The sequence below is a fragment of the Oreochromis niloticus genome, linkage group LG13 (assembly GCF_001858045.2).
Source record: "Oreochromis niloticus isolate F11D_XX linkage group LG13, O_niloticus_UMD_NMBU, whole genome shotgun sequence".
Classification (NCBI taxonomy): domain Eukaryota; kingdom Metazoa; phylum Chordata; class Actinopteri; order Cichliformes; family Cichlidae; genus Oreochromis; species Oreochromis niloticus.
The window spans coordinates 2,126,564-2,154,073 of record NC_031978.2 but is presented as its reverse complement, the minus strand read 5'-3'; the positions used below and the strand labels follow the sequence as shown (position 1 = coordinate 2,154,073).

At 46.4% G+C, this 27,510-nt stretch overlaps 2 protein-coding genes across 2 annotated transcripts in view; one reads left to right on the top strand and one right to left on the bottom strand.

Moving 5' to 3' along the window:
- Nucleotides 1-1,555, bottom strand: part of aifm2 (AIF family member 2) — a 4,716-nt gene extending 3,161 nt beyond the window's left edge. Inside the window, exons 1-2 of the mRNA XM_019366625.2 lie at nt 1,094-1,555; nt 205-377 (exon numbers count right to left, since the gene is read on the bottom strand). Coding sequence (XP_019222170.1) covers nt 205-377; nt 1,094-1,101 — 181 coding nt within the window. The 5' untranslated portion in view covers nt 1,102-1,555. The remainder of the gene's footprint in view (nt 1-204; nt 378-1,093) is intronic.
- A 7,708-nt stretch (nt 1,556-9,263) lies between these two features.
- The window catches only part of ninl (ninein-like), a 29,851-nt gene continuing 11,604 nt past the window's right edge, over nt 9,264-27,510 (top strand). Inside the window, 16 exon segments of the mRNA XM_025897715.1 lie at nt 9,264-9,450; nt 10,926-11,137; nt 11,216-11,312; nt 13,624-13,814; nt 14,734-14,985; nt 20,832-20,889; nt 21,335-21,417; nt 21,486-21,629; nt 22,928-23,036; nt 23,039-23,103; nt 24,693-24,829; nt 24,947-25,150; nt 25,256-25,430; nt 25,569-25,732; nt 26,304-26,442; nt 27,314-27,400. Coding sequence (XP_025753500.1) covers nt 10,955-11,137; nt 11,216-11,312; nt 13,624-13,814; nt 14,734-14,985; nt 20,832-20,889; nt 21,335-21,417; nt 21,486-21,629; nt 22,928-23,036; nt 23,039-23,103; nt 24,693-24,829; nt 24,947-25,150; nt 25,256-25,430; nt 25,569-25,732; nt 26,304-26,442; nt 27,314-27,400 — 2,088 coding nt within the window. The 5' untranslated portion in view covers nt 9,264-9,450; nt 10,926-10,954.

Genomic DNA, 27,510 nt, shown 5'->3' with positions numbered 1-27,510 from the left:
AATAAAACTTGTTTCTAACTTGGAGGAAAAATTTTTTTTTAAGAACTAAACAAAAACATGTAAAAACTTTGAAAAAACAACAACAAAAAATAACAGATGATAAACAAATTTTTTTTAAATTATACTGAAAGTTAAAATATGTAAAATTAACATAAATCTAGAATAAAAAAAGTGGACAGGTGAGGAAAGGTGTGCTCGTGGTACCTGGCTGTACGGCGGCTCGCAGAGCGCCCACGTTGTGATGGAAAGCGTCTCTCATGTCGATCAGAGTGAAGCTGAATCCTCGATACTTCAGGTCTTGAGCTGCGGCGATGCCGCCAAATCCTCCGCCCACCACCACCACGTGGACACCCTCGGTTGACACCTGACCCCCATCTCTGCGGCCACACACACACACACACACACACACACACACACACAGGAAGTTACTACTACAGGTTGACCACACCTGACATCTTCACCCCAGAGGCCTGAAGCTTCTTAAACCTGCGTTCTCTCTGACGCCCAGCAGAGGGCGCCCACTCTGAGGTCTGATTCAATTGAGTCTGCTCAGCTGACCTCTGACCTCAGTAAACTCTGTCCTGATGAGTTTCTGCTCTGTCGCTGCTTTCAGGTCTGACTGAATCAAACAGGAAGTCTATTTTGGTCCTGTCAGAGGGCGGGGCTAAACAGTGACTGACTAGTTCCTTGTTGCTCATGAAATCCAAACGACTTCTTCATGTTCGTGGACATGAACTGCTCCTTTTCAGCGACACTCAGCACAACTTTGAATGGGTTTCAGCCAAAATAACAAACACTAACTCTGCTGCGTACACAGGAGCGTGTCCAGAGTGGGGCACCATGAGGTCAACCCCCCCCGGCACCACGCAGCAGAATAAACACTGTGACGTCTCACAAACTGAAACCGTCGAGTGTCAAAAGCACCAAAAACATTCAGCTCCAAACACACCGCTGCCATCTTTTACATACAGTCTGTGATATCTGCTGATTACATAACGCTGACTAGTTTATGAAATCTCAGCCTGTGTTTCTACAGGTGTCCACACCTGCTGCCACAGACCACATCTGTGGCACATCCATCTTCTGAGCTCACCTGAGCATCACTCACAGGGAGATGAAGCTTGTCCTGTTCACCTGCAGTGTGCTCAGGTGACCCTGAGCTGCTCAGGTGGTCTGAGTCTTATCGACGCATCAGCTGTGAGCTCAGAGGCATGCGGGCGGTGAGGCAGGTACAGGTATGCCAAACATGTGGCGCAGATAGAATCGGGTGAAGTTTACTTCCTCGTTTTCCGGTTCTCAATCGGACTCATCGAGTACAAACTGATGAGTACGTGTACTTGTACGTGTACGTGTACGTTCTGCTCAGAGTACTACTTTAACCCGCCCTCCTGTCCTGCAGCACTTCTGTGTTTGGGATAAAACTGCTTTTCTTCCTCGTGCTGCTCCTCTTCATCACTCTGCAGGAAACTCCTGCTCGAGCTTCAGGGCCGTCCTCAGGTGAGCTACCTGCCGCTGCCAGCCCGGCTCTCTGACACCTGCCCGCGCGAACGGGAGGAACTCACCTGCTGCGGGTACGCGCCTCCGTCACGTCTTCTTCTCCGCGGCTGTCTGACCGCAGCGTCTTTCTTACCGAGCTCCTCCTCCTCTGATGACACCAGTTCTCCTCCAATCACAGCCCAGCTCCCCGTGAAGGAGGCGGGGGTAGGCGTGCTGCTTTCAGGTGCAGTAGGAAATATTATTGTTAAAGCGAGGCGTGACCTTTAACATGATAAAGCAGTTTTCCTGTGATGGGAGGGGTCTGTAAAACTTTATTAGTAAGGAGTAAAATAATATAAATTTAAAAAACGGGTTTTTTAAACCTGACCTGGTTTAAAAAACGATCAGGTCATCATTATTTTATTTTACAGCCCTTTGAATTATTCATTGGCTCTGAGCCGGAGATGACCTCACAGTCCACATGAAAGCTGCAGCTCCGCTGATGTCCAGCAGAGGCAGCAGTGAGTCCGTCCCCCAACGCCCATGTTAAAATAAGCATGCTTACAGCTGCACCTGCACCTGCAGCGGCTCCATCCAAGTATTCCCAGTACTGATACCAACACTGGTTTCAGGGTCGATACGACACTGACAGAAGCGTTTGTTCTTCTTGGTTCAGCGCGTAGAACACGTGTTTTTAATGTAATCATCATTAAAACGTGTTCAGAATTTGCATATTAATGATGAGTCATGTCATAAATGATGACACACCGCTGTGCCATACATACGCTGCCTTTATAGGTTAAAATTTCGGTACTGGTATCAGCATTATCGTCTCTGTATCTACTCGGGTGAGGCACTCATGAAGGCAAAGGTGTGACTCTAACCCAGTGCAGCACTGTTACATACAGAAGCACTCATGGAGCCATACCAGGCGCAGCTCTGACACTGGGGGATAAGCCTATCCCAGCTACACAAAGAGACATTCACACCTAAGCCCTCAAACTGCTCCTGTTTGGACTGTGGGAGAAGGCCGGAGGGCCCGGAGAGAACCCACATGCCCATGGGCATGTGGGCATGTGGCCTCCACTCCACACAGAGGCCTGGCAGGTGACGGCAGCCATGCTAACCACTGTTCCTGTGAAGAAGCCATAGCTGGACTGGTCGATGGTGATTTTTCGTTTTTATGGTGTTTTTTGTTTTTTGTTTTTGTTTTGTTTTTGTTGTAACGGTATGAACTATGAAAGGTGGTGGATTGGCCAGTTGGTCGTGATCGACTCTGGGCTGGACCAATTACAGCCGAGGAGGTCGAACTTTAAAGTTCCATATTGAGGAACGCGATTTGTCCCGGACTTCAGCTAGAATGAAACAAAAACACAAAGCTGGAGTTATTCTGTATCGTTACGCTGCAGCTGCCTCTTCTTCTCTCATTCTCTCCTGTTGCTACTTCAATCATGAAACTGATCAATGATCAGCTGATCGGCTTTTTTCTCTTGTTTGTTTATCGCCCACTTTGCGCCAGAAAGAGGAAACCAGCGGATAAACAACAGCAGCACGTTTAAGCTTGATCAGCTGTTGGTAGAATTTTTTTTCTTTGTTTTTCCGCCTGTCCCATTTGGTTCTTTTGCCATCAGAATTATTGTCTGAAGGTCAAGAAAGATGCCCAACGGATTTGCCTTGAGGCGACTTTTGTTGTGATTTGGCGCTATATAAATAAAATTGAATTGAATTGAATTGAATTTACTATACCAAGTGAACCATCCCGGCCTTGCCGTATTGGTCCATTTGATTGACCTTTGTTTTTATTGTTTATTTATTTTTATTTTATTTTCAGTTGTTACATACGGGACAGAATTTATTTAATATTAATTTCTAGTATCAGCTGATGTTTGCTGGAGCCACAGCTGTAAAAGCTGCTGGCCATGATATCAGTTTGGATATGTGGTGAGAGGGAAACATGCAGATGAAACCAGGAGATGTCCTTACTGAATCATCAGAGCTGAACAGGTGATGGAGAAACAGGTTTACCTTTTAGGTGACATGAATAAGTTGAAGTTATGAACTGTTTCTGAGAGACAAATAACACCAGGATCCTTTTCTATGTAGCTGACAGCTGGTAACTGTGCAGGGGCGGGTCTAGCAAAGTGTTGCCAGGGGGCCAGGTAGGGCATTAACAGGGAAAGGGGGGCACAAAGAAATACTTTTCTTTCTTATTCTCATTTAAAATGTCTCGCGTTTAATAAATAATTATCTGAGTCTTACAACCAAAGTTTCATCTGATGTAAAATGTATAGAACTCCATTATTGTATGTAGTAAATATTAAGTCTAATAGTAAACTATAGAACGTAGCACTTAGAACTTTATTGTCATTGTGCGGTTTCTTGCACAGCGAAAAAGCAACAGGTATGTATACATATAAGTGAGTAAACTATATACATGGTGTATGTGTGGAAACACTGAAGCAGAAACATTGTGTGGCTGTATACAAGGGCAGTTATATAATATAATGAATCAATAAGGGTGGAGGGGCTGTGGTCATTTAGGGTGGGGATGGTAATTCCACTGAGCCAAAAATATCGCACAGAACATGGAAAGACTGAGATGTTGCACATAGATGATCAATAGCAGCGTCAGAGTGGATGTGTAGAAGTCTGTTCACACTCTTAGTTTGCATTAAGAGTTCTGACAGCCCACAGGAAGAAGCTGTTGGTTTTGCACCTGATGGATCTGAACCTTTTTGCAGAGGGCAGGATGTTGAAGAGGTGGTGGTTAGGATGGAGGTGGTCCTTTATAATTGCCCTGGCTCTGGAGAGACATCTAGAGCTGACAATTAAGTCCGGGGCGGAGTGGACAGCCAATCACCTTCTCTGCAGTTCTGATGACCCTCTGTAGTCTCTTCTTATCTGCTGTTGTGCAACCAGCGTACCACACAGGGATGGCGTGCACCAGTAAACTCTCGATACTGGCACGGTAGAAGGACACTCGGAGGTCAGTCTGCAGCCTGTTCCATCTCAGGACCCTCAGGAAATGGAGGCGTTGCTGGGCTATCTTCACCAGGGCTGATGTGTTTGTGGACCAAGATAGGTCCTCAGATATTTGGGTGCAGAGGAACCTAAAGGAGGACGCCCTCTCCACATAGTCACCTTTTATGGAGAGGGGAGGGGGAATCAGTTTTTTTTCTTCTCACCTTCACAAACCTCATTTAAGTGCTGGAACATTTACTGTGCAGACCTGATCTAAATCCAGTAGGACACACAGCTTATGTGACATCATCATCAGGGAATGTGGTCAAACAGGACCTACGGCGGCTCTGCAGCGCTCACTTTGGATCCAGATTTCTCTGTGTTTTTAATCCTTCGTGACTTCAGAAATGTCTGCATGAACACAGGGTCTGCTGTTGGTCTGTAACCGTGGCGTGATGGATCCGTCACAGTCTGAATAAACCCTTTCACTGGTCGAAACGCCACAAAGTGGATTGTGGGTAAACTTTCCAGCCCTGATCAGTGCAGCTCTGTTTGTTCCTGAGGTGAGGGTTACAAAATCTGGTTTTATGAAACATCCACTAAAGCCTGACAGCACAAAAGTTTCTCCTTTTCTAAAATGTTCAGAAACACTTTATAACACAGCTCGTAATTCAAATGATTTGATTTACCTGCTGAACTCTGTTCAGCTGCAAATATACCAGAGAGAGAGGCTAACGCTCCAGCCTGCACGATTATACTGTGATAGTTATACAGCATGTAGGAGAGGGCGAGGTGGTGAAGGCAGAGCTGCTGACCTGCTGTGACTCAGCATGACTTCATGTCGCTGTTCTCTAAGTGTGTGAAAGAGTCGCTCGCTGCAAAGGTCAGAGGAGCTCCTCACTGCAAAGCAGAAACTCATCATTCACAGCCTGAAGCTGCACTCAGATTACTGTTACCCCAAAGGAGGAGCCTGCTGCACATCACAGATCATCAAACAGGTCAAAGACCACGGGGTCAGAGGTCATGACCACAAGAAATGATTAAAAGATAAAAGATGGAGAGCAGGAAACTAGGTGGGTGGAGCCTGTTCACCACGTCCTCAGAGCAAAAAAATATCTCAGCATATGATGAGCTCTTCATGGACTTCACACCTGGTTTATACCTGTGCACGTTTACCTGTGTAAGTCTGACACCCACCTGTGCAGGAGCAGACATCGTCTTCTTCTGTGGTTTTGTTCTTTCAGCTCAGCGAAAGTCAAACTAAAACACGGTGCGAGAAACATTTTTGACCTTGGAACAAAATGAGAGTGAAATCAGAGTCACAGACCCTCCCACAGACCCACAGACCCTCCTCACAGACCCTCCCACAGTCCCTCCCCACAGACCCACAGTCCCTCCCCATAGACCCTCCCACAGTCCCTCCCCACAGACCCTCCCCACAGACCACAGACCCTCCCCACAGACCCTCCCACAGTCCCTCCCCACAGACCCAAAGACCCTCCCCACAGACCCACAGTCCCTCCCCATAGACCCTCCCACAGTCCCTCCCCACAGACCATCCCCACAGACCCACTGTGTCCTAATTTGCAGGTTTTTATTGTTTTTGCAGAATCTTTGTGTCATAGTCCTGGGTCGGTGACCCAGTGTTTTGAATTTATTGTTATTATTTTCTAGTTTATTCTGATTTTGTAGTAATTCTTTGGGTTTGGTTCTTATTATCCCTACCTGTGTCTTTCCTCTGTGCTCTGTTTGTGTCCCCGAGTTTTGTGTTGTCGAACAGTCTGTGAGTTTCCTGTTTTACTTTGTAGGTCTGTGTCTTGTTATGCTCATTAGTTCCAGCTGTGTCCACCCCTGCATGTCATTTCCCTCATTACTTTGTGTGTATTTATAGTGTGTGCCTGCCTGTGTTCCTTGTCGCGTCGTCTGTGTAACCTGGTGTAAATTCTGCGTCTCTCTGCGCGTTTTGCTCCTCATCCCGTGTGTGTTTGGGTTCACGTTTGTTTTTTTAGTTGTTCCCAGTTTAGGTTTTGCCCTCACTTTTATTGTGTACACCGTCTGTAATAAAGCTCACTCGCATCACAGCCAGTGCCTGCATTTTGGGTCCTCATTCTCACTACACCACACGACTGCTGCCCCAGCTGTGACACTTTGAGGCCTCAGGACTTGATGCGCCGTCAGCAGCGTGCTGACTATGTGACGCAGAGCACGCCGTCTCTTTGGTCTGTTTCTGACGAGCAGTGATAACTCTGGTTCCCTTCTGGCTCACATCCCATAATACAACATAAACGTGTGACTCAGGTATGTGGTCAAACCACTGCTGATGTCACACTCAGAGCCCTCCCCCTGGAAGCTGTGGGCGGAGCTATGTTCCTGGGGGCTTAAACAGAGTTTGTTGCCACCCCTGTAACCTCACCCATCCTTTCTTTAACTGTATTATTATATTTCTGCATTTGAACGATGAGTCATGTGACCCTCAGGGTGCCTTACACTCAACAGACCAACGACCCAATCAGCTGATGTTATTTCTCTTTCTCATGATTTTAAATGAACATGTGACATGAGTCCAGCACAGAGGTGATGTTTTCATTGAGCCTGCAGGAAGACCTGATGAGGAGGAGATGATCTCTGCCCTCAGAGTCTCCTTCATATCTTCACCAGCTCATTCCATCCAACCTCTTCCTCAGTCAGGGTCACAGGGAGGTGGAGCCTAACTTAGCTGTCATAGGGCGAGAGGCGGCACACCTACGACAAGCTTAGAATCACCAGTTAACCTGATGAGTGTGTTCAGCCAGCAGGTGGATTCAAACCCTTCTTATCGTGAGGCGACAGTGCTAACCACTGCACCACCGTGCCACCTCCTGTTTAAATCAGTTCTTTCAGAGGTCTGTATCGAATGTGCACCTGTTTACCTCGATTCATTCATTTATAGTTTTTATGAACATGTTTGAAAACTTCCTGCTCTCTCACAGCACGTCACACAGATGTGGACAAAGATCACCTGATGTCTCAGTTACAGTAACTGTGATGGGAATAATCACAGACTCATTCATTATTGTTACTTTTAAATCTTCGAACAGGATTTTCTATTCTTTGTTCTTTTACTTCAGGAAAGGATCCAATTATATGCTGTGTGCGCCCCCCAGCGGCTCAACTCCACACTGCACCGTTTTTAATCAAACCGGAAGCGGGTTTGTTATTCAAAATAAAAGCTGGAAAATAAGAGTTTAAAATGCAGAAAAACAGTTAAAGTTTATTTAAACAGGTTATTTAATACAAACTCAGTTCAAAGTGTTTCAGGACTCACAGATTTGCGCTCTAAAATAGTTCAAAAAACAAGAAGCTGCTGAGGAGGAACGCTGCTCTCGTTTACTCTGAGGACTTCCTTTAGGCTGTTTCATGTGCTCTTATCTCCTCACTGAATCTCCCTGCAGACTGTGACAGACACACAACACCAGCACGCAAACAGGGATTACACTCACCAAACACTTCATTAGGTACACCTGCTCAACTACATGTTAAAGCAGCTCTCAGTAAGTAATAATGTGGTGCGGGTGGGGAATTAAAAGTCAGCGTCAATGAGATTGTCTTGCTTTGTGTTGTTGTTACAGCTTCCTGTCATATTAACTGTCTGGTGGCGAGAAGGGGCTCTCATCTCTTCCCTCAGGAGGATTCATTTAATGACCTGAAACATAAACTCTGAACATTTCATGTTTACCAGCATGTTAATCTCCAAATATGGATTTAAATGTAAATACCAAACTCCTTTTATTTCTGCTGCTTCGTTGATCAGATTAAAACTGTCGACTATGTTTTGTTTCTTCTTCCTTAAAAAATAAATAAATCAAAGAATATGACGTTATTTTGTGTTTATAAACTGCAGATAAATGGCAAAAATATTCTTGGAATATTTACCTGTGGTGATTCTTTCAAAATAAAATGAGAATTTCTTCCTCACAGAAAAACAAAATAAAACAAAAACACTTTGAAATGATTGAAATATCAGAAGAGTCTGGAGCCATAAAACCATCACATCTACACTCAGTGTGATGAGCTATGATGGGTTCCCCCTGAGAACAGGCCGTCCACACAGGAAACCCGCTGTAGTTTAAAAGGTCTGAACTTCAGAAGCAGACTTTAGTTCATCACTGCATCAAGTCAAGTGGCTTTTATTGTCATTTCAACCATGTACAGTGGTACAGTACAGAGTGAAAACAGACAGTGTTCCTCTGAGACCCTGGTGCTACACGTGACATACAACAGACAGACACAGGACCACGTAAAGGGAAATGTGCAAAAAATGGCAAAATAAATAAGACAAGACAGTTCAATGGAAATGTGCAAAATGCTGAGTATTGTGCAAAAGAAACTTGGTGTGTGTGTGTCAGTCCAGTCACTGAGGTCAGAGGGCGTTGTTGTAACATTTAGTCTCAGAGCTGCTCCTGAGGCCGATCAGGTGTCTCTGAGGTGTGACATCAATCAGGTGGGGTACACTGACCTGTGCATCTACCTGTTATTTCCTCTTATTTACTATGTTCGAGTAAAAGATGCAGAGATCAATAAAACTGTTTAAAAATAAGTTTTATTTCAGTGCTCATTATTTTCTTTTGTCTCTCTGAGGTGCACCAAAATTTATATCCATTTATTTGTGTAATTTATTTCTTTTTTTGGATTTTAATCATGTAGTTCCTTCCGTGTCCATGTAACTTTATTAATGTTTTATATACCTTATAGCAAATGTGTGTTTAATAATTTTAATTCACTAATCTTATTATTTCTTGTTTGTCTTATTGTGTTTTATTTTGAAAGGTGCCGCTGCCGGTAAAATGCCGCACCGTCGCTGTGTTTTATTGTGAAGGCGGAGCGGAAATACCTCTGTGTGTGGTTTTCGGGGTACTCGATGTGTCGGTGTTGAGGCTCCGGTAACTTGTGCTCGGCGGCTTAACGGCGGAGCTCCGGGAGGCCGTTCATGGAGGAAACGTGAAGTTTGACCGGAGGAGGAGAACTTTTCCCGCGGTAAGACTGACCTACCGACCCGACCGGACTCACGGTTACCGTTAACTTCATCTAGTTACTGTTAACGTGAGCTGGTTACCGTGCAGACTCTCCGTTAGAAGCGGGAGTTTAAGGCGGGGTGAAACAAAAGTTTTTCGGTGTTTTATTGATTTATTTGTACTTTTTTTTTTTTTTTTGGCTCTTTGGCTTTTGTTCCCGCGGCTCGCGACTCCGTTCCCATGGTGAAGCTTCTTCAGCTCGCGAGAGTCTCCGGACAGAGCCGAGGGGGTTTCCGGAAACGTTCGTGTTTACATTGACCGTAGCTGGCGTTAAAGTCCTGCTCAGGTATCTAACACCTGTGTCACTGTTGTAGCACAAAACACAACAGCAGCTGCACTGATCAGTGTATTGATAACTAATCGAATACAATAATATCAAATACGAGCTGAATTTAACTTTGGAGGACCACCACAAAGTTTACAAACACACCATATGATCAATGATAACACACTGTCAGACAAAGGATGATGAAGGTGGAGCTGCCAGGCAGGTGGAAAAGAGGAGGTGCGTAGAGGAGGTGGAGAAGGAGGACGTGCAGAGGGCTGGTGTGACAGAGGAGATCCTCAGCCGTTTTAATGACATCATCTGACCAATGACGTGGCTGCTGTAAGGTTACCGTACTAACGGGGCCTCCAAGAACAAGGGGCTCCTATTTGGGTCTGCAGTGAACTTCTACGATGTTGATTGGATGTTAGTGGGAACTGATCAGCAGGTGTCTGTGGATGCAGACTGATAACAGCGCCAAGCCAGGTGATCAAACACAGCATGTCCACAAAGGGATGGGTCCATTTTTTATATACAGTGTGTGTAATTTATTTACCTTTTCTGTGACAAAATGACTGAAGTAATCACCAAAACATTAAAAAAAAGAAGATCAGAACACATTCCGTGGACGATCGATCGATTGATGAGTGCTTTAGCTCTCGTCAATGGAGACAGACGTCTCACGTATGGATAAGTCTGGTGTTTCCAGGCTGAAGCAGTGTGCTGAGGACGATGATGGTGAAGGCATGGGGGAGGGGCCGAGGCGTGTTTCAGAGTCATACATGTGGAATGAATAGCACGCAGTCCCGGGCTTCCAGGACCTCCTGAAACATTTCAGGCACAGAGGATTCTTAAAATCACATCTTTACTTGGGATCAGAGTCACCTGCTCAGTGTCCACGTGGGTGAAAAACGGTGTTTCCTCTCCACAGAAAGGATCCTGGGATCATCCCGCCATGTTGTCTTCCTGTGAAAACAGTGCACCCTGGGTAAAAACAGCAGTAATACTTTAAAGGGTCGTTCAGCAAGCCCTTAAATGGAAGCAGAGAGTCTGAAGTTTAACCCCGCTGTACTCCTGTCACTGACCTCACTGTGTTTCAGCTGAAAGACCAAAACTACACCTGACAGGTGAATAACTCGCTGTCCTCTGCCTGACCTGTGTTTTCTCTCCAGGTGTGGGCGCCAAAGTGTGATGCGTTGGCATGGAGGAGGCGGAGCACAACCGCTATGTCTCTCAGCTGAAGGCCGAGTTCGACAGCTGCGACACGACGGCGACCGGCTTCCTGGACCGAGAGGAGCTCACGGCGCTGTGCCGCAAACTGCAGCTGGACGCTCACCTGCCACTGCTGCTCGCCACGCTGCTGGGCGAGAGGCGCTACGGCCAGGTAACTCTCTCACACACAGACCCCCCCCCCATGTATTTGTGTGGTGCTTTTCAATAAAATCGTGTGTTTGTGTTTCAGGTGAACTTCGAGGAGTTTAAGGAGGGCTTTGTGGCCGTGCTGTCCCGCTCTCTGGACTTCGGGACATCAGAGGACGACAGCAGCTACCTGGAGCCAGGTGACACATAGCAAGGGGGCAGGCCTACAGAGGTCAGGGGTCAGAGGTTCATGATTGGGGAACACAAATGGATGTCAGCTGATCTCCTGTTTGGTTTCATGTTATTTATAGCATGATGTAAACTTAAGTCATGTGACCTTCAGGGTGTTGTTGACCTGAAAATCGTCCTTTATAGCTGAAAGAAAGATCGGCTTTGAGCTCATCTGATATCCAGTGCAGCGTTCGATACTGTCGACCATAATATCCTATTAGCGCGATTAGAACATGCTGTAGGTATTACAGGTACTGCGCTGCAGTGGTTTGTATCATATCTATCTAATAGACTCCAATTTGTGCATGTAAATGGAGAGTCCTCTTCACACACTAAGGTCAATTATGGAGTTCCACAGGGTTCAGTGCTAGGACCAATTCTGTTTACATTATACATGCTTCCCTTAGGCAGCATCATTAGAAGACATAGCATAAATTTTCACTGCTATGCAGATGACACGCAGCTCTATCTGTCCATGAAGCCAGGTAACACACACCAATTAGTGAAACTGCAGGAATGTCTTAAAGACATAAAGACCTGGATGGCCGCTAACTTTCTGCTTCGTAATTCAGATCAAACTGAGGTTATTGTACTCGGCCCTGAAAATCTTAGAAATATGGTATCTAAGCAGATTCTTACTCTGGATGGCATTACCTTGGCCTCCAGTAATGCTGTGAGGAACCTTGGAGTCATTTTTGACCAGGACATGTCCTTCAACGCACATATTAAACAAATATGTAAGACTGCTTTCTTCCATTTGCGCAACATCTCTAAAGTTAGAAATATCCTGTCTCAGAGTGACGCTGAAAAACTAGTTCATGCATTTATTACTTCCAGGCTGGAAGACTGTAATTCTTTATTATCAGGATGTCCTAAAAACTCCCTGAAAAGTCTTCAGTTAATCCAAAATGCTGCAGCAAGAGTCCTGACAGGGACTAGAAAGAGAGAGCAGATTTCTCCTGTTTTGGCTTCCCTTCATTGGCTTCCTGTTAAATCCAGAATTCAAAATCCTGCTCCTCACATACAAGGTCTTAAATAATCAGGCCCCATCTTATCTTAATGACCTTGTAGTACCATATCACCCTATTAGAGCACTTCGCTCTCACACTGCAGGCCTACTTGTTGTTCCTAGAGTATTTAAAAGTAGAATGGGAGGCAGAGCCTTCAGTTTTCAGGCCCCTCTTCTGTGGAACCAGCTTCCAGTTTGGATTCAGGAGACAGACACTATCTCTACTTTCAAGATTAGGCTTCAAACTTTCCTTTTTGCTAAAGCATATAGTTAGGGCTGGACCAGGTGACCCTGAATCCTCCCTTAGTTATGCTGCAATAGACGTAGGCTGCCGGGGATTCCCATGATGCATTGAGTTTTTCCTTTCCAGTCACCTTTCTCACTCACTATGTGTTAATAGACCTCTCTGCATTGAATCATATCTGTTATTAATCTCTGTCTCTCTTCCACAGCATGTCTTTATCCTGTCTTCCTTCTCTCACCCCAACCAATCACAGCAGATGGCCCCGCCCCTCCCTGAGCCTGGTTCTGCCGGAGGTTTCTTCCTGTTAAAAGGGAGTTTTTCCTTCCCACTGTCGCCAAAGTGCTTGCTCATAGGGGGTCATATGATTGTTGGGTTTTTCTCTGTATTTATTATTGTGCGATCTACTGTACAATATAAAGCGCCTTGAGGCGACTTTTGTTGTGATTTGGCGCTATATAAATAAAATTGAATTGAATTGAATTGAATATCCATCCAGGTCCACCTGCAGACGTACAAGTCCAGGACAGGACAGAAAGACTTCCTCAGCATAGAGAGGAGCCGAGGATCATCCCCCGTTTTTGTTGTCAGCTCTGTTTTTAACATTTCCAACATTATTTTCGATTCAAACTGCTCAATTGTGCTAAAAGTCATAATCAGACTTTGAGAAATGGTGGATTAATCATGGCTCTGAGGCAGTAATGCAGGTGTGAGGGCTTTTTGATGTTCAGACAGCCGACGGCTGTGATGCTGACATCACAGCAAACTGAGCAGGTTGTTATGACCCAACGTGATTTCAGTGTTTGTGGCGCAGCAGGACGCCACACAAATCCTCGGCCCTCTGAACAGTTTGGATGTAGAACTGGGACAGAGAGAAAGATAAACGCCGTCGGCAGGCTGGAAGCAGTCGTGCAGGAGCTGGGTGGTCTGGTTAAAGTCCGAGGAGGATTCTTCTTTGGCACATTCTGGCTCCGAGTGTCGCAGCGGCGCCTTGCTGACCCACTCAGCCTGCTCCTCTTCCTCTCTGCAGCTGTTCCAGAGGAGGTGAAGCCAAAGCTGGTGAAAGGAGCGAAGCGTTACGGCCGCCGCAGTAAACCCGACGCCGCGATTACCTGTGACTCAGAAGACTCTCCGCCGTTCAGAGCGGAGGCCTCAGACTCGTCACCGACCGGCGTCCGAAAGGCCAAACTGAGACGGGCAACGTCACTGGAAAGTGTGGAGGTGAGAGAGAAATTTATTTTGAAACACTGACTTCCTGTTGTTCTTCTTTCCTTTGACTGAGTTTGAGACGTTAACCCGGCTGTGGTCTGTTTCTTCGTTGGGCCAGAGTGATTAGCTTGATAAAGAATTTAAAATCATAATAAATACAAAGAAGTCACAAGGCACATGTCGAGTCGCTCTCTGTCATCGCGTCCGTGGTTGGAAGCTTGGGTCCTGATTCATGGATTACATGAAGCCACAGTTATCAGACGCCCAGGTGCGGTCATGTGACTCGGTTCACTCGTCAGGATGTTTATGGCGGCTGGAGGTCTGCCCGCAATTTAACTCATTAGAACTCTGACCTCTAGAGTCATTTTCGAGTGGTTTGGTTGGAGTTTCAGTTAAAAACTGTGGGAACGCCCTGAATGTGGGCTTCCTGTACGTGTCAGTGTACCGCAGTGACACTGTCTGACTGAACACCTGAAACTGTGTGTACGTGCTGCGCTGCAGGGTCCCCGCGGTCGTCTGTCGCCTGGATCTCGTGTGTCTGTGCTGGCCGAGGCGTTCGGGAGCTGCAGCTCTCTAATTAGAGTTTCTGGTTTTAGGTTTTCAGCTGCACGCAGAGGGCGGAGTCCCTGCAGAGGAGGAGGTTTACTCAGCTCTTTGTCACTTTGTTCTCTGACCGCCATGACGATGCTGTGACCTCTGACCTCTGACTGTTCTGCATTGCTGAGGCTGCAGCTGCGGTCTGGTTCTCACTGTGTGAAGTCAGCTGGTCTCAGGTTTCCTGCGATTCTGCAGCTGAGGCTGTGAATACCTGAGAGGGGAGGAGGAGGTTTGGCGGTTTCGGGGCGGTGGAGGTCTTTCAGGAAGTGGGATTGTGAGGAATGCGGCTGCTGGCAGACGCTCCGCTGGTTTGGCTGCTGTTTCTCACTTTTAGTTTTTGCTGACTGAGAATGTGAAACAGCTTCAGTGCAGCAGCTCTGCTGCGGGAACACGACTCCACCTCTTCTTCTTCATCACTTCTTTACACCAGAGCCACCCTTTCCTTTCTTCCTGGGTTTGTCTGAAGCATCTGACGGTTTTTCAGAAGGAAACAGTCCGACTGCAGTCTTCACTTCGAGTAACTGACTCTGTGCGGCTCACTTTGATGCTGGAGAGGTGCGGTGGAGCAGCGTCGTGGTGCCTTCAGGTTTGTCCCGATGCTGTATGTTAGTTTGCAGATGCACTGGCCTCTTTCATGAATCCGTGTGTTTTGTCCTGCACTGATCAGTGTAAGGCCTGGAGACTGCTCGGCCACCTCTCACCAAACACGTTTTCCCTGTGTGACTACAGCTGTGGTGAATCACAATCAGTCTGTATAAGAGGGTAAAGTGCTGAGAGTTTGTCAGACTGACACAGTAACAGGAGCATCAGAGAGCTTTCATTTGGATCTGAAACAGAGCACGCGCCCCACGGGAGCAGCGCCCACAATCCTGTTTGCATATCTATTTTTAAATCTCAGTAGAACTGCAACCAAATAAGTGAGAGCAGGGGTCTCAAACTCCAGTCCTCGAAGGCCGCTGTCCTGAAACTTTTCCATGTGTCCCTGTTGCAACACACCTGAATATGATTAGTAGTTCATTAGACTCTATAGAACTTGGCTGCATGCTGAGGTGGCGATTCAGCCATTTGATTCATGTCACAGCAGCGAGTGAGTGAATGAACACGGTGTGATAAAAGTACTTCTGGAAGTACATTTTTCCAAACCCTTACATTTACTTAAGTTTACTAAGGCAGGGTTAGGGGTCGCCACCTCAGCATGCAGTCAGGTTCTATAGAGTCTTGATAATGAATAAAACTAACGGCCTGTGGGCCACATTTGGCCCGCAATACGATCTCATATGTCAGTTAGGCTACGTTCACACTGCAGGCGAAAGCGCATCAAATCCGATTTTTTTTGACCCCATGCGACTCATATCCGATCATGGTCTGACAGTGTGAACGGCACAAATCCGATATTTTCAAATCCGATCTGGGTCACTTTCGTATGTGGTCCTGAATCCGATACATATCCGATGTTTTAGAAAGCGACTGCTGTGTGAACGGTCATGTCGCATTAAATCCGTCTTTTACGTCACTGACACAAGACAGACGCCAATTATCAGCGCCGGAGAAGACATCGCGAACGCTTCCTGGCCATCCAGTGTAGATGTCAGTGAAACTGTTGGGAAGACAACGTGAACATTTTATTTGTACTGTGTAATCTGCAGATTCTGACAGAAATCTATTCAATTAAATTTTATTTATAAAGCGCCAAATCACAACAAAAGTCGCCTCAAGGTGCTCCATACATACAGAGAAAAACCCAACAATCATATGACCCCCTATGAGCAAGCACTTTGGCGACAGTGGGAAGGAAAAACTCCCTTTTAACAGGAAGAAACCTCCAGCAGAACCAGGCTCAGGGAGGGGCGGGCCATCTGCTGCGACCGGTTGGGGTGAGAGAAGGAAGACAGGATAAAGACATGCTGTGGAAGAGAGACAGAGATTAATAACAGATATGATTCGATGCAGAGAGGTCTGTTAACACAGAGTGAGTGAGAAAGGTGACTGGAAAGGAAAAACTCAATGCATCATGGGAATCCCCGGCAGCCTACGTCTATTGCAGCATAACTAAGGGAGGATTCAGGGTCACCTGGTCCAGTCCTAACTATATGCTTTAGCAAAAAGGAAAGTTTGAAGCCTAATCTTGAAAGTAGAGATAGTGTCTGTCTCCTGAATCCAAACTGGAAGCTGGTTCCACAGAAGAGGGGCCTGAAAACTGAAGGCTCTGCCTCCCATTCTACTTTTAAATACTCTAGGAACAACAAGTAGGCCTGCAGTGTGAGAGCGAAGTGCTCTAATAGGGTGATATGGTACTACAAGGTCATTAAGATAAGATGGGGCCTGATTATTTAAGACCTTGTATGTGAGGAGCAGGATTTTGAATTCTGGATTTAACAGGAAGCCAATGAAGGGAAGCCAAAACAGGAGAAATCTGCTCTCTCTTTCTAGTCCCTGTCAGGACTCTTGCTGCAGCATTATGGATTAACTGAAGACTTTTCAGCGAGTTTTTAGGACATCCTGATAATAATGAATTACAGTAGTCCAGCCTGGAAGTAATAAATGCATGAACTAGTTTTTCAGCGTCACTCTGAGACAGGATATTTCTAACTTTAGAGATGTTGCACAAATGGAAGAAAGCAGTCTTACATATTTGTTTAATATGTGCGTTGAAGGACATGTCCTGGTCAAAAATGACTCCAAGGTTTCTCACAGCGTTACTGGAGGCCAAGGTAATGCCATCCAGAGTAAGAATCTGCTTAGATACCATATTTCTAAGATTTTCAGGGCCGAGTACAATAACCTCAGTTTGATCTGAATTAAGAAGCAGAAAGTTAGCGGCCATCCAGGTCTTTATGTCTTTAAGACATTCCTGCAGTTTAACTAATTGGTGTGTGTTACCTGGCTTCATGGACAGATAGAGCTGTGTGTCATCTGCATAGCATTGAAAATGTATGCTATGTCTTCTAATGATGCTGCCTAAGGGAAGCATGTATAATGTAAACAGAATTGGTCCTAGCACCGAACCCTGTGGAACTCCATAATTGACCTTAGTGTGTGAAGAGGACTCTCCATTTACATGAACAAATTGGAGTCTATTAGATAGATATGATACAAACCACTGCAGTGCAGTACCTGTAATACCTACAGCATGTTCTAATCGCTCTAATAGGATATTATGGTCAACAGTATCAAACGCAGCACTGAGGTCTAGCAGGACAAGCACAGAGATGAGTCCACTGTCAGAGGCCATAAGAAGATCATTTGTAACCTTCACTAAAGCTGTTTCTGTGCTGTGATGAGCTCTGAAACCTGACTGAAACTCTTCAAATAAGCCATTCCTCTGCAGATGATCTGTTAGCTGTTTGACAACTACTCTTTCAAGGATGTTTGATATGAAAGGAAGGTTGGAGATTGGCCTATAATTAGCTAAGACAGCTGGGTCTAGAGATGCTTTTTAAGTAAAGGTTTAACTACAGCCACCTTGAAGGCCTGTGGTACATAGCCGATTATTAGAGATAGGTTGATCATATTTAAGATCGAAGAATTAATTAATGGCAGGACTTCTTTGAGCAGTTTTGTAGGAATGGGGTCTAAAAGACACGTTGATGGTTTGGAGGAAGTAATTATTGAAGTTAACTCAGAAAGATCAATTGGAGAAAAAGAGTCTAACTTAACATCAATGGTACTAAAACAGGGCTCGCAAAATCGCTAGCCCGACGTCCCGGGGCTAGCGATTCTTCCAGTCGGGCAACCAAAATCTATCTCAGTCCTGCCCGTCGGGCTATCATAGGAAGGAACAATATATGTCAATGCTTTTGCATTTTCTTTCGCAAATGTAGCTGAGTAATTATGTCATTGGCATCGATGAGCCACTGCCAATATGTGACATATTGAAATCGTGTTTGAATTTGCGCTTGTTTTTTGCTTTCACTTTCACTTTGCGATCGCGCGAACGGTGTGTAGAGAGCGGCAGCACTGATTGGTGAGTGACGATTAATTGCGCACCAATTCCTCTGACGTCGTCTTATCACTCATTAGCTTACTATTCAAACGTGACAAGTGAAATCTCCCACAGCAAGCTTAAACATGTGAGAGGTTGATTGCGCAGAGAATCGCTGACCGTTATGTAAGTACGTGTGTAAAAGCAGCAGGATTTACACCGGTATTTTAGTTCTGCTGAGCCACATAAGACAGGTCAGGGTGAAGAAGGGACAGGCAATGAAAAGCCGACCACAAAACGGAAAAGTTATGACAAATCAGACTATGAGGGAAAAAGAAAGCTCAGCTTTTTTGGTTTCATGGACAAAAGAATTTCTGTGGCTGGAATATGGCGAGCTAAATAACATCATGTTCTGCCAGGTGTGTCGTGAGTTTCATTTCATTTGAGTCGACAAGCGCCTTTGTAACTGGGACCAGTAATTTTAAGAAAGACCCCATCAGAACCCATGAGAAATGCAAGAAATGCATTATTGCTCAGTCTGCAGTATCTGTCCCAGAACAAACAGCAATTGCAAAAAACATACTAAAAATAAACCAAGCACAAGCAGAAGTCCTGAAAAATCTGTTTAGAACAGCGTACTATGTTGCAAAGAGTGAACTACCATTGTCAAAATGTAGCAGTCTTTGCAAACTTCAAAAAGCAAATGGCCTCGATCTTGGTTCCACTTGCCTCTTACCCTTGACTTCAGTGGAAATTTCAGATTCAGGATCTGACACAGACTGATTCATGTTCTGCACAGTTCCAAATATTTGAGTTGATGATTGTAATTTTTATACAGTTGTTGTGATTTGTATTTTAACAACTTTCTGATTAATTTTTGTTTCCGTTACAATATTATACTTTAATGTATAATATTGTAAAGGAAACAAAACATTAAAAAATTACTCTCTTTTTTATTCGGGCTACTTAAATTTATTTTGGGCTACCAAAAACTGAAGAGGGCCTGCCCGAAGGGCTACCAGAGACTTTGAAATTTTGCGAGCCCTGTAAAAGTAGCTGTAGATAATGTTACATCTGCAGATTATCCTTTGAAGCACCGCTCCTCTCTAAAACGGCATTATTAGGCCATATGTAAATAACAAAATAACTTTACAACTTAAAGCAAAATTGGGAAACGTAAAGTCCAAAACCAGTCTTTATGATAAGGGCCATCAGTCAAACCATACTGTTGGTCTGGGTCTAAACAGAGCGCGTTGTGTGTGACATCTTCTTTTGCGCATGCGGGACATTTTGAGGGTTCACACTAGAGCGCGTTTGCTGTCACATTTTATTTGTAGTGTGAACAAGCAGACAGAAAAATCGGAATTGAGCATTAAGACCTGCAGTGTGAACGTAGCCTGAGTGATGTTTGTATGGGGAGCCGAATCTTCAGCCCTACTGAGAACCCATGGAGGCAGGGGTGGGACTTTACTTTGATGGCCACACCATACAGCCAATCACATGCAAGAAAGACCGGGATCATACCATTATGTGACAGAAGGAAAGGGGGCAGAGGGTCTGAAGAGAGCAAGTGTGGTGGTACAGGCCAGGTACACAGAGAGACCGGAGCAAGCTCGTCGGGAAAAGTGAAGAAATGAGTGAAAACGTCAAGCGATGATAACATCAGCAGCTGGATAAAAGTTTCCAACTGGTCCTTAAACTCACGTGTGTTCTCCATAGCAGCAGGAAATGCATAAAAATGAGGCTTTTACGAAAACACTGAATAAAAATGACTTCCTTGAAAGACAATAAATGTACAGTTCAGTATACAAAGTGTGTTTGAATGGCAGAGATGAGCCATGGCTGAACAGGTCTCACAGGCCTGAGTGTGCACTTCAGTCAGAATTATAATTTATTATTTAATTCATAATTGATATAATCTCTCTGTATCTGTGAATGAAACTGTTTTTGCAGAGAGTTCTTAGCGAGCAGCGTTATTGCAGCGTCACACTGGGCTCTGATTGGATGTGAAGCTGATGGCAGTACTTCAGCTGTGCAGCAATCAGCTGATTCTGAATGTTTTTGAAGATTTCATCATCGAATATTTAAACATTTTAATCTGCGACCAAAACACGTCCTAAAAGTCCTGATCCGTCCTGCGAATGTCCCGATGGACGAGGGTTTACATGCTAAGCTCTTCAGCGTGACAGTCAGGAGTGTGCACGTGAACACACACACACACACACACACACATATATATAACATGCTCAGTGCGGCAGAAGTAACGACTGCTCAGGAATTTTTTCCAATAGCTGTTGGCTTCACTGCACACACACACACACACACACACACACACACACACACACACACACACACAGAGTCAGTGTGTGTGTTATTCAGTGTTTTCCAGCCTGTTAAACTAGTCTGAACGAACGACACAGAGTTATCAAAGAGTGTGTGAAGAGGATGCTGGGACTGTGTGAGACTGTGTGTGTGTGTTGCAGTCACTGACCTTCATGTTTTCACTGCAGAGCCTGAAGTCTGACGAGGAGGCAGGAAGTCAGAAGGAGACACCCCTTCAGTGTAAAGGTACCGCCATGTCCTGTTGCTGGAGTTTAAATTAGTGTTTTCTTGCTGCTGTGTGGTTCAACACACACACACACACACACACACACACCTTGTTGCTGAACGTTTCCCTTCTCTGTGTTTCTGGGTGTTTTTATTCTGACGTTCAGTGATTGTACTGCACACCGTCGCTTGGTGACAACTTCCTGTTTGTACATTTGTCTTCCTGAGTGATAAATGTGGCTTCATACTTTATTTATAGTTATTTATTTTCTTTTTTACCAAAACTGTGTTCATCAAAGTTAAATACATGCCCGATGTGACAGGAACAGATCTCAGCAGCACGGTGTCCACGCACCGCGACGGAGCGCGCTCAGATGTAGAGAGGAAAGTTTAGAAGCTTGTTCTCAGCAGGCCAACGCAGGAAGAACCTCCGTGTTCAAGCTCAGCTTCACATGTCTGTCTGCAGGTCACAACCAGGGGGAGGAGCCAGGAGAACACGCGCTGACGCTGGTGTGCGAACACCTGGGTCTGCAGCGCCTGCACACTGAGGTGAGGTGCGTATGGTCGCCCTTTGTGATGACATCAGTATTTGTATTGATCTCTCCGCTCATAAACAGGAAGTGGATGTGCTGCTCAGGAAGTTGGATCCTGACCTAGATGGCAGGGTCAGCATCAGGGAATTCAAGAAGGTACTCTGTGGCTCCACCCCCATCACCTGTTCCACCCCAGTACGACAAGCTGACCTGAGAGCGCCACACAAGGTGAGGCGCACATGCTCAGAGAGTTTGTGACTTACTGAAGAGTCTGCAGCCAAAGTCAGAGCTGCTGAAATACTCCACGTAAGGAAATGAGGTCGCTGCTTCACCTGTGCCAATAACTCTGCCCCTCAGATCTGAGTGACTCTGACCTTGAACGTCTCACTGCTGAGAGAAAATCTGACTGACAGATCAAGACTGTGAGCGTCATTAAATTACTCTAACATTTAATTTCAGTGTCGAATAAAGAAAAGAAAGAAGCTGAATATTAGAAATATTGTCAGTCAGATCGACGAGCTGCGTTTAGAGTGAGAATGTCCCAGCAGCTCCTGAACGCAGCACCGCCCTCCTCGCCTCCTCCTTTCACCCAATCAGGAAGCTCTGCTGCAGCTGGAGCTCATCAGTCCATCAGCTGTGGTGGCTGCAGGTGAGCAGGTAGTAGTGCACACAGACAGGTAAAGGTCATCGTGATCACAGGCTGCAGGGATGGAGAGGATAAGCGCTGCCACTGCCACGTACTGCTACAGTCAGGTGACTCAGACTGGACCCAGAAACTCTGAGCAGTTAGATGTGCTCTTATTTTGAAATGTTGGCAGAACAAATAAGACTCGCTTTCCCAAAGAGCTCGTTCGTGTTTAGTTCAGCCGCCTCGATGTGAGGGACGCTGGTCAATCCTAACATGGCGATGACGTGACGTCTGACGGTGTTAAACGCCCGTTTATCATCATCAGAGTATGTTTAGTTCGGGCAGGGCCGATGTGGGGGTGTGGCTCTGCTCTGGGACGCAGCAGCCGCCCACTGAGTGTAAACGTAACGTCAGCTGGGTCGCAAAACAGCTTGCAGATCCAGTGTGTGTGTGTGTGTGTGTGTGTGTGTGGGTGTGTGTGTGTGTGAGAGTGTGTTCCTGTCTAGCCATCTTTGTGAGGACCGAAATCTGCATTCTACTATACTTGTGAGAACACACAACCCGGTCCTCACATTTTTGAAGGCATTTTTGAGGCTCAAAATGGGGTTTTAGTGTCAGGGTTACAATTAAGTTATGGTTAGGTTTAGGGTAAGGGGCGAGGGAAACCATTATGTCAATGAGGGTCCTCACTAAGACTGCTGAACAGGGTTGTGTGTGTCGGTGTGTGTGTGTGTGTGAGGACGCTGGCATGTTTCAGGCTCGCCTTGAAGGTAATCCAGATTAATGGTTGGGCTGCAGCAGGCGCTCCTCTGGAGTTTGGTCCCTGCGTTTGGTTTAAGCTGCTCCGTCTGCGTGCTGACCTTTGAACCTGGGCTCTGTGTTCTGCTCCTCCATGCAGCCTCCGGCGGTGTCGGAGGAGCGCTCGGCCCGCTCCGCCTCGCCCTCCCTGCTGACGGCTACCGTGGGTCAGCGGGTGCTCACCCGGCTGGACGACGGCTCGGGATGTACAAGCCCGAGCGTGTCGCGGCCCTGTGGACGGAGGAGGGCATCGGGAACAGCCGGGACATCCTGCAGGTCAGAGCTGGGCACAGGGCAAAGAGCCCGTTCTACCCTCTGATGTGTTTTTGTGTTGTTTCTGTGAGCGTGTCGGAGCAGCCTCTGCTCTGTGGTTCATAGATCAGTTTAGTCTTTGCCGACTCAGTTTCACAGAAAGTCAAACGGATCGCTTCCCCCTTCTCATCTTCGCTCATTGTTTCCTGTTTCTGGCTCTTCTTCTGTGGTGGATGCGACTTAGTGTTGATGTGAAAATCCTCCCTCTGTCTCTGTGTGTCTCTTCCAGTCAACCCATCTTTCTGTCCCAGTTCAGTTTCATTTACAGCAGTTGTCGTCCTGATGTGCTGAGCACAGAGACCACGAAGCTCAAACAGGAAGGAAGACAAACTCCTCGAGAGACGAGATAAATGTTGATGACATCAGCAGATCATTACGAGCTGATTGTGATTGTTCCTGCAGCTCGGCGCTGCCCAGCATGCAGGCAGCATTTATCTGTAGAAACGCACATAAAACTGAGCCAGAGCTTCAAGCAGAACTTTAAAGAAGGTTTTTATGTATTTGATCATTTATTTGATAAATAAAGTTTCATCTGCAGCATCTTTATGGCCCAAAACAGCTACAGGGGAAAAAAGGCTTTTTGTAACTCACTGAATTCAATTCAGTCTTATGTAGCAACAAAACACAGCTACAGTCGCCCCGAGGTGTTTTTACTGTCAGGTAGAGACCGTCCAACAGTACAGAGGAAACCCAACAATCACTGGGACACACTGTGGCAGAGAGACACAGAGACATTTTTAAATACTCTAGGAACAACAAGTAGGCCTGCAGTGTGAGAGCGAAGTGCTCTAATAGGGTGATATGGTACTACAAGGTCATTAAGATAAGATGTGGCCTGATTATTTAAGACCTTAAGATTTTGAATTCAATTCTGGATTTAACAGGAAGCCAATGAAGGGAAGCCAAAACAGGAGAAATATGCTCTCTCTTTCTAGTCCCTGTCAGGACTCTTGCTGCAGCATTTTGGATCAGCTGAAGACTTTTCAGGGAGTTTTTAGGACATCCTGATAATAAAGAATTACAGTAGTCCAGCCTGGAAGTAATAAATGCATGAACTAGTTTTTCAGCGTCACTCTGAGACAGGATATTTCTAATTTTAGAGATGTTGCACAAATGGAAGAAAGCAGTCTTACATATTTGTTTAATATGTGCGTTGAAGGACATGTCCTGGTCAAAAATGACTCCAAGGTTCCTCACAGCATTACTGGAGGCCAAGGTAATGCCATCCAGAGTAAGAATCTGCTTAGATACCATATTTCTAAGATTTTCAGGGCCGAGTACAATAACCTCAGTTTGATCTGAATTAAGAAGCAGAAAGTTAGCGGCCATCCAGGTCTTTATGTCTTTAAGACATTCCTGCAGTTTAACTAATTGGTGTGTGTTACCTGGCTTCATGGACAGATAGAGCTGCGTGTCATCTGCACAGCAGTGAAAATGCTATGTCTTCTAATGATTGTTGAACTGAATCATGTGACCTGAGGTGGGCTCAGCTGGACAGATGTTCCTGATAATGGCGTGTGAGTGAGTGACTCCAGCTGTTTGTGTCCCTGCAGACTCTGGACTTCCCCTTGGAGGAGCGCCTCAGTCTGGCAGATCTGACGCTGGCGCTGGACAACGAGCTGCTGGTCAGCGGGAACGGCATCCACCAGGCGGCGCTCATCTCCTACAAGATCGAAATCCAGCACCTGCAGTAGGTTTGATGAACTTAACGAGGAAGCTCGGGGCGCTGCTCAAGCCCCGCCTTGAGCAGCGCCCCCGGGTTGAAATGTTAGCAACAGTGGGGTTTGTGCTGCTCTGACCTCCGCAGTGATGGAGCCGAGCTCTATGATGAGGAACTGAACCCTGAGCCGGCTCTGTCGTCTGTGTTCAGGGAGGTGGCCGAACAGGCCTGCAGGGAGCGTGACAAGGTGAAGGCCGACCTGGAGCGGGCCGACCGCAGGAACCTGCAGCTGGTCAGAGAGGTGGACGACCGGCACGCCAGCATGGAGACGCTTAACCAGAGCCGAATCAGGTAAGGGTCGGGCTCAGCGCCTGCGGCGCTCTACACTGATAGCCCAATCGCCGCCGTGTGCACAGGTCAGACGCCGGTGCTGACGAGCCGCTCTGTGAATGGCAGGGACCTGGAGCAGGACTTCCGCGATAGGCTGATGGCTCTGCGCAGCGAGACGGAGCAGGAGAGCGAGGCGCTGCTGCAGCACGTAGAGCGAGAGCGCGGCACCCTGCAGGAGGAGCTGCAGCTGCTCAGAGCGCAGGAGGCGGAGCTACAGGAGGAGCTTTGCAGCGCCGTCCAGGTGTGCTACACCGCTTCTCCTCTGTCATGTTTAGTCACAGGTCCCGATCAGGACGAGCAGTTTGTGATCAGTCGGTCTGTTTAGATCGGTTATTGAAAGTCACAGGCATGAAGTGCTGAGCGCGTCCTGTCGTTTCAGGAGAATGGTCGTCTGGAGGAGGAGCTGAACACAGTGAAGATGAAGCTGACTGAAGCCGAAGGCTCAGCGAGGCAACTGCAGAGAGACCTGGACCAGATGCTGAATGACAAGGTGAGCAAAGAAAGCCTTTACGCCGCCGCCGAGGTTAAACGCCAGAGTGTCAGGTTACGGCCAGAGCTCGCAGCGTCATTAGTCGGCTCCATTCTGACGCTGTGCGCCTCTGACGCCTGATCTTACGTCACCCGTCCCACAGTTTATCTGTTTTTCTTCCAGTTTTTCCTGTTTTAACAAGGAAGCTTAGCGACACCAGCAGCTCCCGGCTGTAATGAGGAAAAAATTGTTTTCAGACAGGAAACTGAAGAGTTTGAAAATCTTCCAACTTGTTTGGCAAATTTATCAGATTTAAAGGCGGGAGCAGGAGTGATGAGGCGTGAAGGGAAAGGAGGAGGAGTTTACTTGAAGTGGGAGAAACGATGAAGATGGGGGAGAGTGGATCAGCTGCTGCTCCAGACTCCGTGAGACTCGCCAGAGGTGATTGGATCGCTTCTGGACGTGTGATGTCACTGTGAAGACGAGCTGGTGACCGCCACTTCCTGCACCTCATCTGGCAGTCTCACGTGACCTGAGCTCCTTCAAAATAAAGGCTGCAGGTGAATACAGATCGAAGCTGGTTGGTGGTCTCTACGTGGATCGTGACACGACTGCAGATGAAGCATTTCCTCCTCTTGTTTTCAGACCTTGTTCGGACTCAGAGGGCTGGATTCAGACGGGATCGCACGGAAAATTAAAAACGTTCACGAACAGAAAACCTGATGAAGAGAGTTCACTGATTGTAATTTTAAAGGTTGTGGATCAATCAATGAACTTACTGCTGGTGAAGTATTCCTTATAACAGCTATTAGTATCAAAGCTAATATAATGAATTAAAGCTTTTATTTGTTTGACTGTGGCGCCCCCTGCAGCCCAGTTAAAGTACTCTGGGTCAGTGACCCAGGACACGGGTGATCTGGGTGACGTGATCCACGGAAAGAAAAGAATGCATTTCATAACTAGATCACGTTTTGATGATGTCACTGTAGCAGCTTTAATTCACACACCTGACAGCGCTGTTAGCGAGGGATGTAAGACGCATTGAGGCGAGACGCCAAACGGCATACCATAAACTCTGATGTGTGTGTGTGAGTGTGTGTGTGAGTGTGTGTACGTGTGAGTGTGTGTGAGTGTGTGTGCGTGTACGTGTGAGTGTGTGTGTGTGTGTGTGTGTGTGTGAGTGAGTGTGTGTGTGTACGTGTGTGTGTACGTGAGTGTGTGTGTGTGTGTGTGAGTGAGTGAGCGTGTGTGTGTGTACGTGTGTGTGTGTGTGAGTGAGTGAGCGTGTGTGTGTGTACGTGTGTGTACGTGTGTGTGTGTGTACGTGTGTGTGTGTGTGTGTGAGTGAGCGTGTGTGTGTGTGTGTGTGTGTGTGTGTGTGTGAGTGAGCGTGTGAGTGAGTGTGTGTGAGTGAGTGAGCGTGTGAGTGAGCGTGTGTGTGTGTGTGTGTGTGAGTGAGCGTGTGTGTGTGTGTGTGAGTGAGCGTGTGTGTGTGTGTGTGTGTGTTGATGAGACACTGCAGCTGGTGTTGGGTAACTCCAGCTTGTTTCTGATGAATGTTTAATGAAGCTTTCCTCTGACTTTGTTTCTCTGTGACTTTACGTTTCGGTTTAAAGCAGCTGATGATCGACTGACTGCTGTTTTTGTTTTGGCAGTTTGGCGGTTTGGACCCGTCCAGCGTTGGTCTGAGTCACGAGGAGAGATTCTCTGAAATCATCAAAGAATACGAGCAGCAGTGCCGGGTAAGACCGACCGCCTTAAATCGTCTCGCTTTTATTTTGAAGGGCACGGACGATTTTGCAGAAAGAATCTGTTTGAAGCACATTTCATGTACACACCTGAGCACTGGTGT